Genomic DNA, 17,467 nt, shown 5'->3' on the forward strand with positions numbered 1-17,467 from the left:
AAGAGTATGTTTAGTTTTCTAAGAAACTGCCAAACTGTCTTCCACAGTGGCTGCGCTATTTTGCATTCCCACCAGCAATGATTGAGTGTTCCTGTTGCTCCACATCCTCACCCGCATTTGGTGTTGTCAGTGTTTTGGTTTTTGGCCATTCTGATAGGTGTGTAGTGGCATCTCATTGTTATTTTAATTTGCAATTCCCTAGTGACATATGACATTGAGCATCTTTTCATGTGCTTATCTGCCATCTGTGTTTCTTTGGTGAAGTGTCTGCTTAAGTCTTTTGCCCATTTCTTAATTGGGCTGTTCATTTTCTTATTGTTGAGTTTTAAGAGTTCTTTGTGTGTTTTGGAAAACAGTCCTTTATCAGATACGTCTTTTGCAAACATATTTTCTCCCAATACATGGCTTGTCCTCTCATTTTTTAGAAAGCTATTTTTCATCATATCACTTGAGGTCATATCAAATTATTGGTAATAGTGTCTTGGGAAACCAGATTCCCTGAGTTTTCTTCATTGGGCATGCCATTGGATCCTATTGCCTTCTTTGCTGCTTTTCTCCTTGTCTACTTCTGTGTATCCATTTTGCTGTCATACTTGAGTAAATTCATTCAATAAACATTTACCTAGTGCCTCTGGTAAATAAGACATTGCAGTAGGTGCTGGAGATTAAGATGTGAGAAGCAGGTATAGACCCAAGATGTGTGTTATGTAGGAACTGACAATGTTCAGTGAACTGATACTCAAATGAAATGATTGGCCGGTAAAGAGAAACTTGATAATCTGGGGCAGCAACTTAAAAATCCACCCTAACTTTGCTGGGCCTCGGTAAGAGATTTCATTAACTGATACCAGCATACACCTCAGTTCCTACTTCACTAAAATAGAATCGCGGGATTAGAATATGAATCAGCCTTGATTGTTAAGTTGGTTATAGGGTTGACTGAAGGGCCCCCCCAGAAACCTTAAGTGGATAACTGAATCATTATACTATTAAAAGGAAACATCCTTGATTTTTCTTTCTCCTACATGGATATCCCAGAAAAAGTCACCACTGTAGACTTGGCCAGTGTGGAAAAAGTGATGAAAATAATACTACTAAATTCTTACTGCATTTCTATGTACCCAGCATACATGAGCATTATTTAAGCATTTTTATGTATTCCGGCAGCCAGGTAAATTTTACTGTGATCTTACAGTGTCTTTGGAGTGACATATCTCTTTCAGTTGGGATAAGGCTGAAGATAAAATGCCACTTTTTATGATATTAAGTGATCCTATAAACAGGTACAATGATTTGCATATCTCACACCGGTAGGTACTAAAATAACTCCTGATTCATAGTTCGTTTTTACTATACATTGAGACGATCGTTAATTTCTTTTTTTTCCCAGTTATGTCTTTGGATTGCCAATTTTCCAACTCTTAGAAAATTGATTTTCAGTAACTTAAAAACACAAGTAGACATATAAACTTATGACAGAGATGCAATCTGAGACAAGAGGCTGTTTTTTCAAACACGGGCTCTAATTTCCCTGACAATAAGACATGTATTTGCGTGGTTTAATGGAAACCATTTAGATTGATACTTACAAAGTGCTTTGAAACTAGGCTAGAGAAGTCCTAGAGATGATTAATATATATGACAGATAGCAGCTCTGTGATACCCCAACTGAGATTTAAGTTGAATACCACTACTCTATACAAAATTAAATACTGACCAATTCCCAGCGGGTTACAAAGTGCTCCAAAGAATAAGAAAACATAACATAGATAATTGTCAGGTTATTTTCCTTTATTGCTGAAAGCATAATACTTTCAGAAACTAATCAAGAGGTAGACAGTGGAAGAGTTTCTTCCTTTCCAACTATCCCTGTTAATTTGGTTCTTTCATTTGAAATTCAAAATTGATTATTCATTTGTAACTCTAATTATATAGAGAAGGCATATTACCGGTCTCAATGGGGACATGTGGACAGTATGAATACAAGTTTAGTTTTATTATTCAACACACCAGCTATTAATAAAGATTTTAATAATTTGAATAACATGGATTTGACTTTAAATCTAGTTTATTTGATAGAACCCTTGTTCAATATCCTGCATATAAATGCACATCCCAAGATCATCATTATTATTTTTAAAACTACAGAGCACGTATAAAATACTAGGAATCGAGCTAAACTTGTATATCTAAAGGTATATAAGTCTTAAAGGCATAAAAGTCTTAAGGTCTAAATTGTTACCAAGTAACAGAATTAATTATAAGAACCCACTTTTGAAGTCTGTGTTAAATATTAGCATTTTAAGATCAGTATGTTTGAAATAGAAAATGGGCAAGATGTCATAGACTTTTTTAATGTATCATAGGTAACCATAGATGAATCTGAAAAGCAATGCCATTTGCCTCTTCAGCACTGGAGTCACCTTCGGATTCTAGAAATATCACATTTCTTTAATATTTTACAATTAGGTCAAAAGATAATCACTTGATTGTTCAAATACAGGTTGGGTGTGTCCAAAAAGGGAGTTTTGTGTACTTTCTAAAATAAAAATGACTTTTACTAAATTATGGAGAGAAAGCTTCATAAAAATATAACTTGAAACCTTTTTTAAGTGCAATTTTACCACTTTGGCCTTTGGAAATATATCCTAATTCTAGGAATTGATTTTTAAAGGGCAGTTAGAGACAAAGGAAAGTACAGACTTAAAATGAATGAGATCGGCACCATATCACGAAGATCTAGATGAACGTGGACGTGATGAGGACATCCGATTCGTTGTTTATTTATTCTGCCTTATAAATGTCATTAGCCTTTTGTTAGGACATAACTCGCTAGTTAAATTTATTTTGAAACGAAGTCGAATCATACAAGGTTTAATAATGTAAATGGCATTACTCTCAGACAAAAAGTCTACAAGGAATACTCAGGAAGCCTCTGCGTTCAAGATCATTCAATCTGTGTGAAACATGTGGCTTCAGAGAATCTGGAACTGGGATTGTCTCCGGATTCATAGTAACATCAACACCGTGTGCAATCGGCCATGTGAGGTAATGTCCGGAGTGATTTTAAACATGTGACGAATTGGGGAGCAACACCATCTCTGAGGTGACCTTGGGATAATGTCAGGGAGGCAGACCTGTTAGGAGAGATTGTAATTTAATAAGCAGACCCCTCCCATTTGTATCATATCTTATTTGGAGAATGGCTTTGAGAACAGAGAGAGGTTGGTGAACTAAGGCCTTGTGACAGTGTACTTTACGTGTCAACTTGGCTGGGCCATGGGGTACCCACAGAGTTAGTCAAACATGCTTTTGGGTGTTTCTATGAAGGTGTTTTTGGATGCCATTTACATTTAAATCATAGACTGAGTAGAACAGATGGCCTTCCCGAAGTGGGCCTCATCCAATCAGCTGAAGGCCTGTGCGGAACAGAGAGGATGACCCTCCCCCCCCCCCCCCCCCCCCCCCCCCGTGAGCCCGGACGCTCCCGCTGACTGCCTGTGGATTTCATCCGCAACACTGATTCTTCCTGCCTAATGGCCTTCAAACAAAAACATCGGCTTTCCCTGGTTCTCCTGCACCATCGGTCAGCCCACCCTGCAGGTTTGAAACTACCAGCATTTGTAACGATGGGAACAAATTGTTGTAATAAATCTCTCTCTCTCCCTGTGTGTGTACATACACATATGTATTTCTGTTTCTCTGGAGCACCTGACTTACACAGGCTTCATGGACTAAAAAGGACTTCTAAGGCCAATGCTGTGGAGGGAATCCTTGCTAACCATATTGGGCCATCACAGGTACCTTGGCAAGTCTATCCCAACAGCTGGTGACAGGGCTTTAGTGTTTATAGCCACAGAATAATTAAGATCAAGGAACTTCCCCGTTCTTACGCGATGTTTGCCAAATCACCTTCTCAGAAATGAACATCCCATGTACCTGACAGTGTAAAAATGTGCTCAGCCTGCAAGGGTGAGGACCTGACACTCGAGACTAATGAAATCATCACAGTAAATGCCAAATGTAGGGCTCCGTCTGGAGGCCAGGCTGACTTGCCAAAGCCGCTCTCCTTTGCATGACCTTGATGAACACCTCTTAACATCGGAAAACTCAACAAAATCCTAACTCTTCTTTGCAAAGAATTTATTTTTCTTCAGATGTATTAACAGGTTTTAAAAAACACCATGACGTAGTGTTTTAATTATTCAGACCGAAGAATGACTGCAGGGAAAACTGTACCTACAGATAATTTCCAAAGCCATCAATCTTTAAGGCCTTTTGAGAAAGCTATAAAGCTGAGGCACGAAGTAATCCTTGTAATGCCCATCAATGAAACCTTTTCCACTGTTGTGCACAAACCAACAGGAGACCTCCGTTCCAAACACTCTATCTGTTCGGTAGTCTTTCTGCAGACCTCTGCAAGGAAAATGGTGCGTATGGTTAGGACACAGTCTAAGGCTTGGCCAGCCTGCATATCTGGAAAGGAGACACACTCCCTCCCTTGCTATTCTCTGGAGCACCTTCCTTCTAGCGCCATACCTGCTCGCCCCCACCCATCCGCACTCTCCAAGTCGTACGGAACATCATTATCTGGGGCTTGGTGTTGGAAGGCCGGGGAATAAGCAGTATATCCTTAGATAATTCAAATAACCCTTTGAAGATTGACCAATAGAGATTTTTCCAACAAGGTGAGGAGTGCAAATTCACTTTCAATTGGAAAGAAGGCGGGAACCCAACACTGGAGTGCTGTGGGCTGACCTCACATGTCACCTGCGGGATGAATCCAAGATGCCCCCCACCTCGCTGGGCGGGTGAGAGTGCTATGTAAGGGTGATGCCGGCTGTTTCTGAGAAATTCATGCCTTTCACTTAAAGGACAAAGAAGCCAATGATTTAAAAAGTCATAGGGCTTATTGTCACTAGTGAGCTTTAGAATATATACGATAGTGCGCAGCCCCAGGTCAGCTCAGTTTCAGTTATGCGTCGCAAGGTTCTTGCAGTAGATGAACTTGAGGCCTAACAGTTACCCTTCTCATTGGAGGATAGCAGATCTGCGTTCACCAACCCCAGATAACTGTTCTTACTGTGATTACCCGTGCTCACCGTTGCTTTATCAAACACGCTCACTGACACCCATTGGTAACTCACTGGTCTCCAGTGCTCCGGAACCGGGTGAGTGGTATACTCACTAAGAGCTCATCTTTTGTTCTCTTTTGTTTTTTAAAGATTTTGACTTATTTATTTATTTGACAGAGAAAGAGAGAGCACAAGCAGGGGTAGCGGCAGGCAGAGGGAGAAGCAGACTCCTTGCTGAGCAGGGAGCCCAACGCAGGGCTCGATCCCAGGACCCTGAGATCATGACCTGAGCTGAAGGCAGACGCTTAACCATCTGAGCCACCCAGGGGCCCCAGGAGTTCATCGTTGTACTTCACAAAGCTACGTGTGGTATTATGTACGGCTTAATTATGACTGCAATTTTATCGCTTACTGACATAGAAGCCAATGACATTTGTATGCAAAGAAAGTCATTTCTGGGGCTCCTGGGTGGCTCAATCGTTAAGCATTTGCCTTCGGCTCAGGTCATGATCCCAGGGTCCTGGGATCGAGCCCCGCATCGGGCTCCCTGCTCGGCGGGAAGCCTGCTTCTCCCTCTCGCACTCCCCTGCTTGTGTCCCCATCTCGCTGTGTCTCTCTGTCAAATAAATGAATAAAATCTTTTAAAAAAAAGAAAATCATTTCTTATAAAGCAAAGTTGATTGCTTTGTAAAAACTCTTAAAAGGCAAGAAAAAAACAAAAAACAAAAAACAAACACCTGCTTTAAGATGCTATCAGATAACACAGGAGAGACTACAGTCGAGGACTGGGAGAAATTGAAAAGACTGATAAGAATGTTACACTCAGAATGCTTTGCGATATGGAATTCTCACTTCAAAACAAAGCATACGGATATGGTTTGCATGAGAAAGCTATGCAAAAATGCATTGGGTAGATTCATACTCAAGAAGAAGAAGAAGGCTCCAGTCTTAGGTAAACATATCCATTCATTCTCTAGCACTATGGTTCAAAGGTATTTTTTTTTTAAGATGTATTTTGAGAGACAGCAAGTGGGGGGAGGGGCAGAGGGAGAGAAAGAGAATCCCAAGCAGACTCCATGCTGAGTGAGGAGCCTGACTCAGGGCTCGATCCCACAACTCTGAGATCATTACCTGAGCCGAAACCAAAAGTCAGACGCTCAACTGGCTGAGCCACCCAGGCGCCCTAGTTCACAGATATTTTTACGATTTCCTCCTTTGATCAGCTTTTTCAGTAATCCAGCTTGTGCCCATAGGGCTAGTAATGCATGACGGTGAGACCAACAGCTTAATTGTCCTCGGCCTTTTATGGTACCCATTTGTCTAGCTAGTCCTTATTTGCATGTAGCCTGGCCCACCTGTGGCATCCTTACGCAAATGTTGTGTATGTGTCTCTTCCTGATGAACTGTTCAGTCTGACATGGGTAACACTTGCAAGAGCTTTTCTTGCTTCTATGTTACCGTGTGAGTTTAATCCCGGGAGGCACGCTCTCCCTTTCTCCTGTATGCCTCCAAGGCCTACCTGGTGACAGTCAGCATGTGTCCCTTCACTTCCATGCTCGCCTCTGGCTTCTCGGGGACCTTTCCCGGTCGTTCATTGAAGATACGGATCTTTGGCTCATGCATGAACTGGCCTAGTGAGACAAAGTCCAGACGCTGATTTACACAGAACCCGAGGGTAAATAGAACACCAGTCTCATCATCATTTGGCCCAAGCTACATTTCTGTCCCCCACCCGGCCCCCAGAATTTCTGGGGTGGAAAGACATATTGAGAGGAGAAGGGCAGAGCGATGGAAGGGATAGGTCCTTCCCAAGAGCAAAGCTGGGCTGCTCGAGCCACAGTCATCTCACATATGAGGCTGACCTACTGGACAAGAAGTGGATTGGAACGCCTGCCCTGATGACAGGGTGAGCACCTGCCACATGGCTCAAATCACAGGGACAAGGTTTGTGATGCCACATGCTTAAACTGGAACCACTACTTAAAAAGTAGTAGGGAAAGTGGACCTAGATACCCTGCTTGTTATCACAGACTTCCAAAACCAGTTCACCTCTCTTCAGTTAGAAAAAAACCATCTTCCACGTAAAATTGAAAGTGTGCATCGCTTCTCTAACTGTTTGCCCAGTTTGTGAGGATGAAATCCTGGTTCCAGGAAAACCTCACCTGCAATGGCAAATGGTCTTGGCTAGAGCATCATCGAGTCCCCCTGCCCTGCTTTGTCGGGCTGCATGAATCATGTTTGTTATCTTCTGTATATTTATGAGCTGACATCAAAAACCCTGACCGGCTGGGGAGGGACTGCCCCTCCCAGGGCCAGCCAATTCTGAAAGACAGCGGAGGACAGCGGAGGAGCATGCTATGAGCTGCGCGCGAACCATCCCAGGGCCAGACCTCCTCTAGCTGGCCTGTGCGACCCGGAAGCATCCCAGGGCCAGACCTCCTCTAGCTGGCCTGTGCAACCCGGAAGCATTCCAGGGCCAGGGGCCAGGTAAGTAGAGATCACCCTAGAGCCCAAAGCCTGCCGAAATGATTCAAGCTAGCCAACCCGGAACTACCCCGCTCTGCCTTGTCTTCCCACAGAAACCCAGGAGAGGCTCTGTCCTAAACCTGTTGCTTCGGGTCCCTGACTAAAACCTGGCCTTCTTCCGTGGCCCTGCATGGTGGGCCGCGCGTCTTTGTTTCTAGGGGAACCTGAGTGACAATAAATGGTTCTGTCAATGGCATTGGCCCCTGTGTGTCCTCAGTCCCCTGTATAAATCAAGACCCAGGCACAGAGCACGGCTCCAACCTGTTCTTTGAGTCCAGACCCATCACTGTCCAAGTTCTAACCTCCAAAGTTGCTCGAGACCAAGACCCACTTGCCAGATGGGCAATAAACACCGTACCTATTAGTCCATGTGCTTTGGGTGAAAACTTGTTTGTGGGGGGAATGTAGATCCCCAAAAAGTCTACATTGATTGGATGCTTCTTCCAAACGCGATGGAGTAAAACAGAGAAGGACATGTCTTTATCCAGGGTGATAGTCACAGTTTGCTCTTTCTTCACAGAGACAAGCACCCTGGGGCAAAAGGCAAAATGGAGTCAACGTTTCTAGAACACACTGTTTAGGAAGCCATTCCTCCCACTGTGAACCTGAGCTCGCCACCCCGCCCTGGACAACCCCACGAGTATTCTAGGCCCTCTACAACACTTTTCGTTACAGAATGTCGTTTTTGCTCCTGGCTCCGGAATTCTGTGAGTTTGTATGTTTGTATAAAAGCAATGAACAGGTAATCACGGGAAAATATGACTCATAAGACACAATCATAGTGTTTCCGGGCACACTCCGACATGGAGTTGGCTGGGGATTTTTGATGTATTCATTCACTTATCTGGCACGTCTTTATCGAGTCCTCACTACACGCCAGGCCACAGGTTGGTGCGGAGACACACGGTGGCCAAAAGACATGGACTCGGCTGCCAGGGGTGGGGGGCGCGGAGTAGGCAACAACAATCTTTCTGAACCTCGACTTCTTCACACTTAAAATGATGACTGTAAGTTCTGTGTTTCAGTCACAGATTTCTGGACCCATTTGTGTAGTCATGTGTGGAGGACAGGCCCGCATCCAGACGTGACAATACTCGCCTCTGATTAATGACACGAGCTGTGTCAGACCAGGAAAGGACAGACACCCGAGAGCGCCGACTCAGGGTGATGGTCTTGGTGCTGATCTCTATTTTCATGTCTTCGCTTTGGAAATAAAATCCCAGTGTTCCAAAATAGGTGCTGAGTTTTCCATTCTTGGGTTTCTTAGCACCAATGAGCTGCCCATTGACCAAAATCCCTGGAGAAGAAAACACACTTTTTTCTCTGTGCGCCATTTTTTTGCACACGAGGCACTGTTATTCAAATTTACAAAACTTGACAATATGGGAAAATTATTATTTTTTTGCTTCAGGACTTACATAACATTTTTTTCCTAAGCAACTTTCACTTTGTTACTATGTCTTATTATACTTTAAATGACTTATATCACAGCAAGATCTGCTAGTTCATACTCTTTCGTAGTTATTCTAATTCCCTTAGGAATATATTTATAATTAGTTTCTCACTAATTATCAGAGTTTGAAAAGTACAGGACTTCTTTTAAGGTGGGAAAGAAAGAAATCCCAAGTAGTGACAGTGAAACATGACAATGATCTCATTGCCTATTTCAAATATAGCCTCTTTTTATTTTACCTGATTCTGGATCAGAAACAAGGTTGAGAATCTTTCCAGGTTCTGAGTCAATATTGAAACAAATATTTTTTTCATTTTTTGGTAGGTAAATGATGAAGTGTGGGTCATTTTCAACTGGAAAAGATACAGAGAAAATGAAATCAAACAAAATCACAGAAAGGAAGGTGACATTAAACAGTACTTTATTCCTGAACAACTTTAACTTAACAAGAACAAATATTTACAGTGCTTCTATTAGATGCTAGGTTCTGTTCTGGGCGTTGGGGAGCCAGTGGTGCAGACCCGTTGTCCCTTCCCCATGGAGCTTCCGTCAGAGTTTTATTATTTTGCAAATATAGTGTATACTTAATCTGAAACTATCACATATGATCTAGGCTAGAGATAAAAAAATGAATAAGAAAGACACAAAAGGGGTGCCTGGGTGGCTCAGTCGTTAAGCGTCTGCCTCCAGCTCAGGTCATGGTCCCAGGGTCCTGGGATCGAGCCCCGCATCGGGCTCCCTGCTCAGCGGGGAGTCTGCTTCTCCCTCTGCCACTCCCCCTGCTTGTGTTCCCTCTCTTGCTCTCTCTCTCTCTCTCTCTCTCTGTCAAATAAATAAATGAAATCTTAAAAAAAAAAAGAAAGACGAATAAGAAAAGCATACAGACACATCATGTATACATGTGTATACTGTAATTGTGTATATACATACCGTGAGTGTTGTATAGATAGAGAAAAGAGGTGTATTTTTTTAAGTAGCTATACACAAAACATAAAAATAAAGGAGACATAATATTATTTGTTGGCCTACAGATGGATATTAATCAATTCCAAGGGCAATGAAGCATCAAGCTTCTCTCAAGAAAGAACTCCTTCGCTACTGGACAACCTTATTCTGACTGATCTTTCTTGTTTGTTTGTTTGTTTAACATTCAACAAATAGTTGGTGAGAAAAACACCCAACTATGTCCAAAGCTGAATTAGGCAATGTTTGGTATAGCTATAAATAAGTCATGGTCTTATTTATAAGACCTTCAAGAAAGTCACAATTTAATGAAGGAGTGACCAAGATTCTCTCCTTGACCAAACTCCATTTAGGCTCCCCCAACCTTTTCAACAAGGCCTCCACTTTTGGACTTACATGTTTGTTTCTGCATTGTCCAATTTTAGCAAGAATCCTAGTAGGCTGGCTTAGCTAGAATCCCCACCTGCCATACTGAGCACCCTTGATATCTAACTGGGTTCCTCATCCCCCACCACCCTCCAAGTGACTTCTGATTGCCTGGCTGCCTTCGGCAAGAATCCTGTTAAGTCGGTGTGGCCAGAATCCCCCTTAATCCTGATGTTTCCTCTGAGTGATTTTGCACCCACTGCCTCACCCTGTCCTTGTCTATAAACTCCAACTTTGCTGTATTTGGAGTTGAGTCCAATCTTCTCCACCCAACTGCAAGACCCCATTGTGGGGGTCCCCATACCCATTGTAATGCCCCCCCCTTGAATGAGGTCTTCCTGACCTTGCGTGCTCTAACGAATATCACGAATAATTTTTTTCCTTCACAGTTTTTCTTTCATTGAGAGAGACACAACCACTGAGGGAAGAGAGAATAAAATAAATGACACAAAAATGGCATAAGTGCAATGCTCTGAGGGTAAAGATGAAGGGTGACCAGCCCTGCCTGGCCAGTTGAGAAAGGCCTGGTGACAGAGTTCACACAAAACCTTGAAGCTAGGAGCGGCAAAAGACACAGAAGAAACAGAGATTTTATCCTGAGTGCACAGCATGGAGGTATGAAAGTGGGTGATTTGTTGGCAAAGTACCTCAGTGTAACTAGGGGATGGGGTGGGTTCTTGAAGAATGTAGAAAAAGACCAAAAATGGGGGTCGTGGAGATGGGTGGAGCACCACACCAAAGAATGAAGCTTTAAGCTGGGGAGCTATTTGAAGTTTTTGAGAAAAAATGGGACATGATTTGACTTTAGGGAAATTACTTGTCACAGTATAAATTAAGTCTCGGGAAGTGGACGTGGGAAGATCACTTAGCAGCTAACGCAGCAGTAACCCAGGCAAGAGATGTTACACTGAATGGGAAGCCGGACGGACGGGGGACGGAAGATTCCAGAGACCGGTGGTAGAGTCCACAATGTCAGGGTAACTGAGCGCAGAGGAACAATTCAGATCTGCCCGGCTTCCTGCCTGAGTCCCTGAAGGCCCCGGAGACAGGAAGGTCTGAGCTGGAAGAACCGCAGGGGTCATCTTTTCCAGATTAAAATGAAAGAGCAGGCTTCCATTCATTGAGAGGCTATTGTCTTCTAGATGTTATCGCAAAGTCCCATGCAAATATTAACTCAACTAATTCTCTTTGTACCCTCGCAGAGGACAGGTCACCTGCCCGAGATCACATTACAGAGTTAGTGCGTGGCAGAGCTATGAGCAAAGCCAAGCTGTCCGAGGACAAGCCCATTCTCCCACCCGCTCTGATACGCTCGTTCACGTTCAAGTGTGTGTTCTGGAACATGAAATGGAAGATAAACGAATGCAGAACAGGAATACAATCTGGTACTTCTTTGCACCCCTCACACTACCAAACTCTCGTGATGAGGTCAATAAATACTTGGTGAATTGCTTTTGTGCTGAGCTGGGCACTAGAGGGCATCATTAAAACACAGAACAAAGGTTCTCATCTCTTTTTCAATTAAAAAAATTCATTTTGTTGTGATAGCTTCTTCCTTTACACAAATAAGGTGTTTTGAAATATTTTTTGAAGGACATGGCTTCTATTAGAGATCATGATTGATTTTGCCATTTTATTTAACCAAAATCCCTTTAATCAGACCTGCTGGTAGGTAACCACGAATCAACTACTGAACTGGTATCATTCTAGACAGCAGAAAGGAAACGTCATATTTAGGTGAGTCTGTGTAACCTTACATTCAGATCAGGTTGAAGGAAGATTGAGGGATCCCATGACTAACTTCATAGATTCCTGAGGACCTGGTGTTTATGAGCTTCCACAAGAAACTAAGGTTATAACCACCCTGCAATTTATCACCATCCCCATTTTACAGGTGGGCTCACTGAGACCTAGAGAGGTCTCAGAGTCTGAGGGGGGCAGCCTGACCCCGGAACTGTCTGACTCTTAAGACCTTGTCCCTTTAACTGCATCACACAGCAGACCATGTAAACTCAGAGGAAGCACCGCATTCTTACTGGAAAGAATATCAAAAATGAGGTTAGCTTTATCTCTACGGGTTTCTACAGAAAGCTTCGTCTTGCAAAGCCACAGTGTGAGGGGCTCATGCACCTGTCCTTGACCTTGTCTCTTGCTCTGAGAGCCACTCGGCACAGGAAAGATGGCAATTTTGCCAGCACTGTAACCTGACCCATGGATGCCCTCCCCACGCGTGCAGTGTTGTAAAGTTAAATTACCACTACTGACCAGAAGCTCAGTGCAGAGCCCTTCGTGAAGCTCTGTCCTCGGACGTGCCAGGTAGGGAAGGGGAGGGACCTCCGGATAAAGTATTGCCACAGATGAAAGAGTGAAGAAGCAAATCACTTTTGGCCCACAAAGAATACTTTTAGAGACAAGCCATAGGGGTGAGTTGCACTTGCTCTAAAAATCAAATCGAAGTCCTCACTACGTTTTCTCTGTTCCAATATGGTGTTCGGTAAGTGGTGGGGGTACAGTCTTGAGAAATCAGTTCTGACAGTCAGAAATGTTCTTGCTAGAAGATTCTGTGTTCCAGGCAGCCTAGAAAAGCTGCATGCTTCTAGGAACATCAGGAGCTACTCTGTTATTGAAATTTCAAATAAAGGACTGGCATCCAAGATCTAGAAAGAACTTCTCAAACGCAACACCGAAAAAAAAAAAAATCAAGTCAAAAAAATGGGCAGAAAACATGAACAGATACTTCTCCAAGGAAGACATACAAATGGCTACCAGACACATGAAAAAATGTTCAAAATCACTTGGCATGAGGGAAATACAAATCAAAAGCACAATGCGATACCACCTTACACCAGTTAGAATGGCAAAAATTAACAAGGCAGGAAACAACAGATGTTGGAGAGGTTGTGGAGAAAGGGGAACCCTCCTACACTGTTGGTGGGAATGCAAGCTGGTGCAGCCACTCTGGGAAACAGTGTGGAGGTGCCTCAAAAATCTGAAAATAGAGCTACCCTATGACCCAGCAATTGCACTCCTGGGTATTTACCCCAAAAGATACAGATGTAGTGAAAGGAAGGGCACATGCACCCCAATGTTCATAGCAGCAATGTCCACAATAGCCAAACTGTGGAAAGAGCCGAGATGTCCGTTGACAGACGAATGGATAAAGAAGAAGTGGTCCATATATACAATGGAATATGACTCAGCCATCAGAGAGGATGGATACCCACCATTTGCATCGACCTGGATGGAGCTGGAGGGGATTGTGCTAAGTGAAATAAGTCAAGCAGAGAAGGTCAATTATCATATGGTTTCACTTATTTGTGGAACATAAGGAATACCATGGAGGACATTAGGAGAAGGAAGGGAAAAATGAAGGGGAGTAAGTCCGAGGGGGAGACGAACCATGAGAGACTACGGACTCCAGGAAACAAACTGAGGGTTTCAGAGGGAAGGGGGTTAGGGGAATGGGTTAGCCCCGTGATGGGTATTAAGGAGGGCACGTGTTGCAAGGAGCACTGGGTGTTGTGTGCAAACGATGAATCATGGAACACCACATCAGGAACTAATGAGGTACTGTCTGGTGTCTGGCCCAAGCTGATTCATACACAAAACTCTCTTCTCTCAGTGGAGGTCAACCATGCCTATAGAAGTCACCTGGTTTACCAGGACTTTTTAATTTTATTTATTTATTTATTTATTTATTTATTTATTTATTTATTTTACCATGACGACTTTTAAATGTATATAAATAAATGCTCCACAGGATGGCGATCCAGGGACCCAGGACGTGAAAGCAGTGGTAAAGGTCTCTTACCTCTCATCACATGTGGGGGAGGAGTTGCCTCGAGCACTCGAGCTCCCAGCACAGGCATTGGGATCTTCGGTGTTGGGGAAGGGTTGACCCAAGATGGGACTGAACTCAGAGCAACCTTGTTTCCATAATACAGGGCGCCTGCATAGAAAAACCCGTAGCCATTAGTTCCCATGGAGGTTTCTTACAACTTCAAGAATCTGTGTTACGCAGACCCTAGAGGTTCTCGGCTATGGTTTTCTCCCATTGATTTTATTCCAGAACTTTCTCTCTTCCCGCTTTTCCTGTCTTTCCGCTGTGGGGCCTGCTCGAGGGCGCTCTGCCGAGTCTGGGCCCCGGGCTGTGGAATCTGCCCCACAGAGGCTGGAGAAGGGCCCCGCATCTTCAGCCCAGGCCCAGGAGATGATGTCCAGGCCAGCCCCTGGAGAAGTCCTGGCCTGGGTCCCTTCCTATTGCCTCACCAAACAACAATCTAAACAATTTAGTTTCTCAGCCAGCTAGTTTCCCCTTACTGGTTACAGCAAGTTCATTTTGCTTTCTGATATACAGGCAGCCTTCCTGTCTTGGAGAAAACAAATGGCCGTTCACCTAGGCGTCTTATCTCGCTGATACAAAATCACTTATAAATGCCAGTTTATCTAGGGCGAGTTTCTCCCCAGAGAAATTTAGCTGTGGGGCCCCAGGCTCTTGTAACTGGGGCGTCAGAAGTAAGAGCACCTTGAACCCTAGACCTCTGTGGTTAGTTGGCATCTCACTTGGACAAAATGAAAAATGTGGAAAGTGATCCCTCCAGGGTGTGCAGGCCATTCTTAAGACTGTTTCAATAGGACTAGTTCCTAAGAAAGGGAGGGCAGGAAGAAGGTGATAAGCCAACGTCTTCTAAACTTGGCATACGTGCCCCTGAGCACAGCTTAGGACTTTTCCCCAGGACACAGAAATCATGGGTGGCTTTGTGGCAATTTCAAGGTTCTCAGCTTCCATGTATACTTTTCCTAAGAAAACCCCTTTCTCTCTTTTTTTTTTTTTTTCTTATTTAGTTAGGGTATATTCTTTTTTTTTTTTTCTATTTTACCCAGCATTTCTTTTTATTATGTTCTGTTAATCACCATACATTACATCATGAGTTTTTGATGTAGTGTTCCATGATTCATTGTCTGTGCATAACACCCAGTGCTCCACGCAGAACGTGCCCTCTTTAATACCCATCACCAGGCTAACCCATCCCCCCACCCCCTCCCCTCTAGAACCCTCAGTTTGTTTTTCAGAGTCCATCGTCTCTCATGGTTTGTCTCCCCCTCCGATATCCACCCCCTTCATTCTTCCCCTCCTGCTATCTTCTTCTTCTTCTTTTTTTTTAACATATAATGTATTATTTGCTTCAGAAGTACAGATCTGTGATTCAACAGTCTTGCACAATTCACAGCGCTCACCATAGCACATACCCTCCCCAATGTCTATCACCCAGCCACCCCATCCCTCCCACCCCCCACCACTCCAGCAACCCTCAGTTTGTTTCCTGAGATTAAGAATTCTTCATATCAGTGAGGTCATATGATACATGTCTTTCTCTGATTGACTTATTTTGCTCAGCATAACACCCTCCAGTTCCATCCACGTCGTTGCAAATGGCAAGATCTCATTCCTTTTGCTGGCTGCATAATATTCCATTGTGTATATATACCACCTCTTCTTTATCCATTCATCTGTCGATGGACATCTTGGCTCTTTCCACAGTTTGGCTATTGTGGACATTGCTGCTATAAACATCGGGGTGCACGTACCCCTTCGGATCCCTACATTTGTACCTTTGTGGTAAATACCCAGTGGTGCAATTGCTGGATCGTATGGTAGCTCTATTTTCAACTGTTTGAGGAACCTCCATACTGTTTTCCAGAGTGGCTGCACCAGCTTGCATTCCCACCAACAGTGTAGGAGGGTTCCCCTTTCTCCACATCCCCACCGACATCTGTCGTTTCCTGACTTGAAAACCCCTTTCTCTTAGTTGAGAAGTGGAAGGCATGCTCTCTCACCAAAAACCTCCCAGGAAAATTGGTGTAGTGCCGAAAACTAGAATGACCCAATCCATTGCAAGGGACACAGATCCGTTTGCAAGTCAGACAGTTTCCAGTTCTTTCCTTTAAACAGAGTTGAAGTAGGACCGGAGCTGTGACATGCTAGATCATTAAAAATAATTTTTGCGTACTAGATCCTATGTGAGTTTGGCATATAACTTTGAAGAAGCTGTGAGTGACAGTTGCAGTGACCAAATTCATTCCATTCCTATCTACTTAACCTATGTCAACAAGATTTATCAGGACTTAGGACTATAAAAACATTTTCTTAAAGATTTATTTTTAAGGAATCTCTACACCCAACTTGGGGCTCGAACTCACAACCCCAAGATCAAGAGTCGCACACTCCACCGATTGAGCCAGCCAGGTGCCCCTAAAATTTTTTTAAAGTAGGAATGACACTGAATCTGATCTCTTTCAATCTATTAATAAATAACACTTACCCAGAGGTACTTGAAAAAACACTCAGCCACATTTTTTTCTCATTAAGAGATGATTTTCAATAAAATTTTACTTAGGGATATCAAATTTATAATCCATGTATATTATTTTGACCAGTTGCCTACTTGTAGTAATTTTAATAAAACTCAATCTAGAAAAAAAATTTGAACACTCAAAATCTAATGGTCACAAGAAATTGAAAAAAATTAAATTTGTAAACATTTTTCTTGCATAGGAGCAGGATGATCAGTAAAAGACTTTCCCACATAGCAGTGTATTACACTGAGACATAATTCTGCCAGTAACGGAAATACCAGTTCAACTAGAAAAAAGAACCATATAAAATTTCCAAAAATAGAATTTGTTCATGTGTTTTTTTTTAATGGATGATGGAGAGTACCAAGTTAGGTATTCCATGTCGTTGGATACACTTAAAACAGTGATGCAACAGTTTTGTTTTAAACACTCACTATTGGGGCACCTGGGTGGCTCAATCAGTTAGGCGTTTGCCTTTGGCTCAGGTCAGGATCCCGGGATCGGAGGATCGAGTCCCGCATCGGGCTCCCTGCTCGGTGGGGAGACTGGTTCTCCCTCTGCTTGCTTCTCTTTCTGCTTGCTGCTCCCTAAGCCTGTGCTCTCTCTCGCTCTCTCTCTGATAAATAAATAAATAAATAAATCTTTAAAAAAATTCAATACAATACAA

At 43.2% G+C, this 17,467-nt stretch overlaps 1 protein-coding gene and 1 long non-coding RNA gene across 3 annotated transcripts in view; one reads left to right on the forward strand and one right to left on the reverse strand.

Annotated features, from left to right (window-relative positions):
- Nucleotides 1-4,128: 4,128 nt before the first annotated feature.
- The window catches only part of ITIH2 (inter-alpha-trypsin inhibitor heavy chain 2), a 35,387-nt gene continuing 22,048 nt past the window's right edge, over nt 4,129-17,467 (reverse strand). For both annotated transcript variants that reach the window (XM_027593749.1, XM_027593750.1), the window contains 6 exons: nt 14,255-14,392; nt 9,294-9,407; nt 8,700-8,898; nt 7,960-8,132; nt 6,595-6,706; nt 4,129-4,416 (listed from right to left, as the gene is read on the reverse strand). In XM_027593749.1, the coding sequence (XP_027449550.1) occupies nt 4,269-4,416; nt 6,595-6,706; nt 7,960-8,132; nt 8,700-8,898; nt 9,294-9,407; nt 14,255-14,392 (884 nt within the window). In that variant the 3' untranslated portion in view covers nt 4,129-4,268. The remainder of the gene's footprint in view (nt 4,417-6,594; nt 6,707-7,959; nt 8,133-8,699; nt 8,899-9,293; nt 9,408-14,254; nt 14,393-17,467) is intronic.
- LOC113922037 lies at nt 7,421-8,752 on the forward strand. Its single transcript, XR_003519881.1, has 3 exons — nt 7,421-7,562; nt 8,122-8,308; nt 8,627-8,752. It is a non-coding gene; the product is annotated as an uncharacterized LOC113922037 (long non-coding RNA).

The sequence above is a fragment of the Zalophus californianus genome, chromosome 9 (assembly GCF_009762305.2).
Source record: "Zalophus californianus isolate mZalCal1 chromosome 9, mZalCal1.pri.v2, whole genome shotgun sequence".
NCBI classification, from domain to species: domain Eukaryota; kingdom Metazoa; phylum Chordata; class Mammalia; order Carnivora; family Otariidae; genus Zalophus; species Zalophus californianus.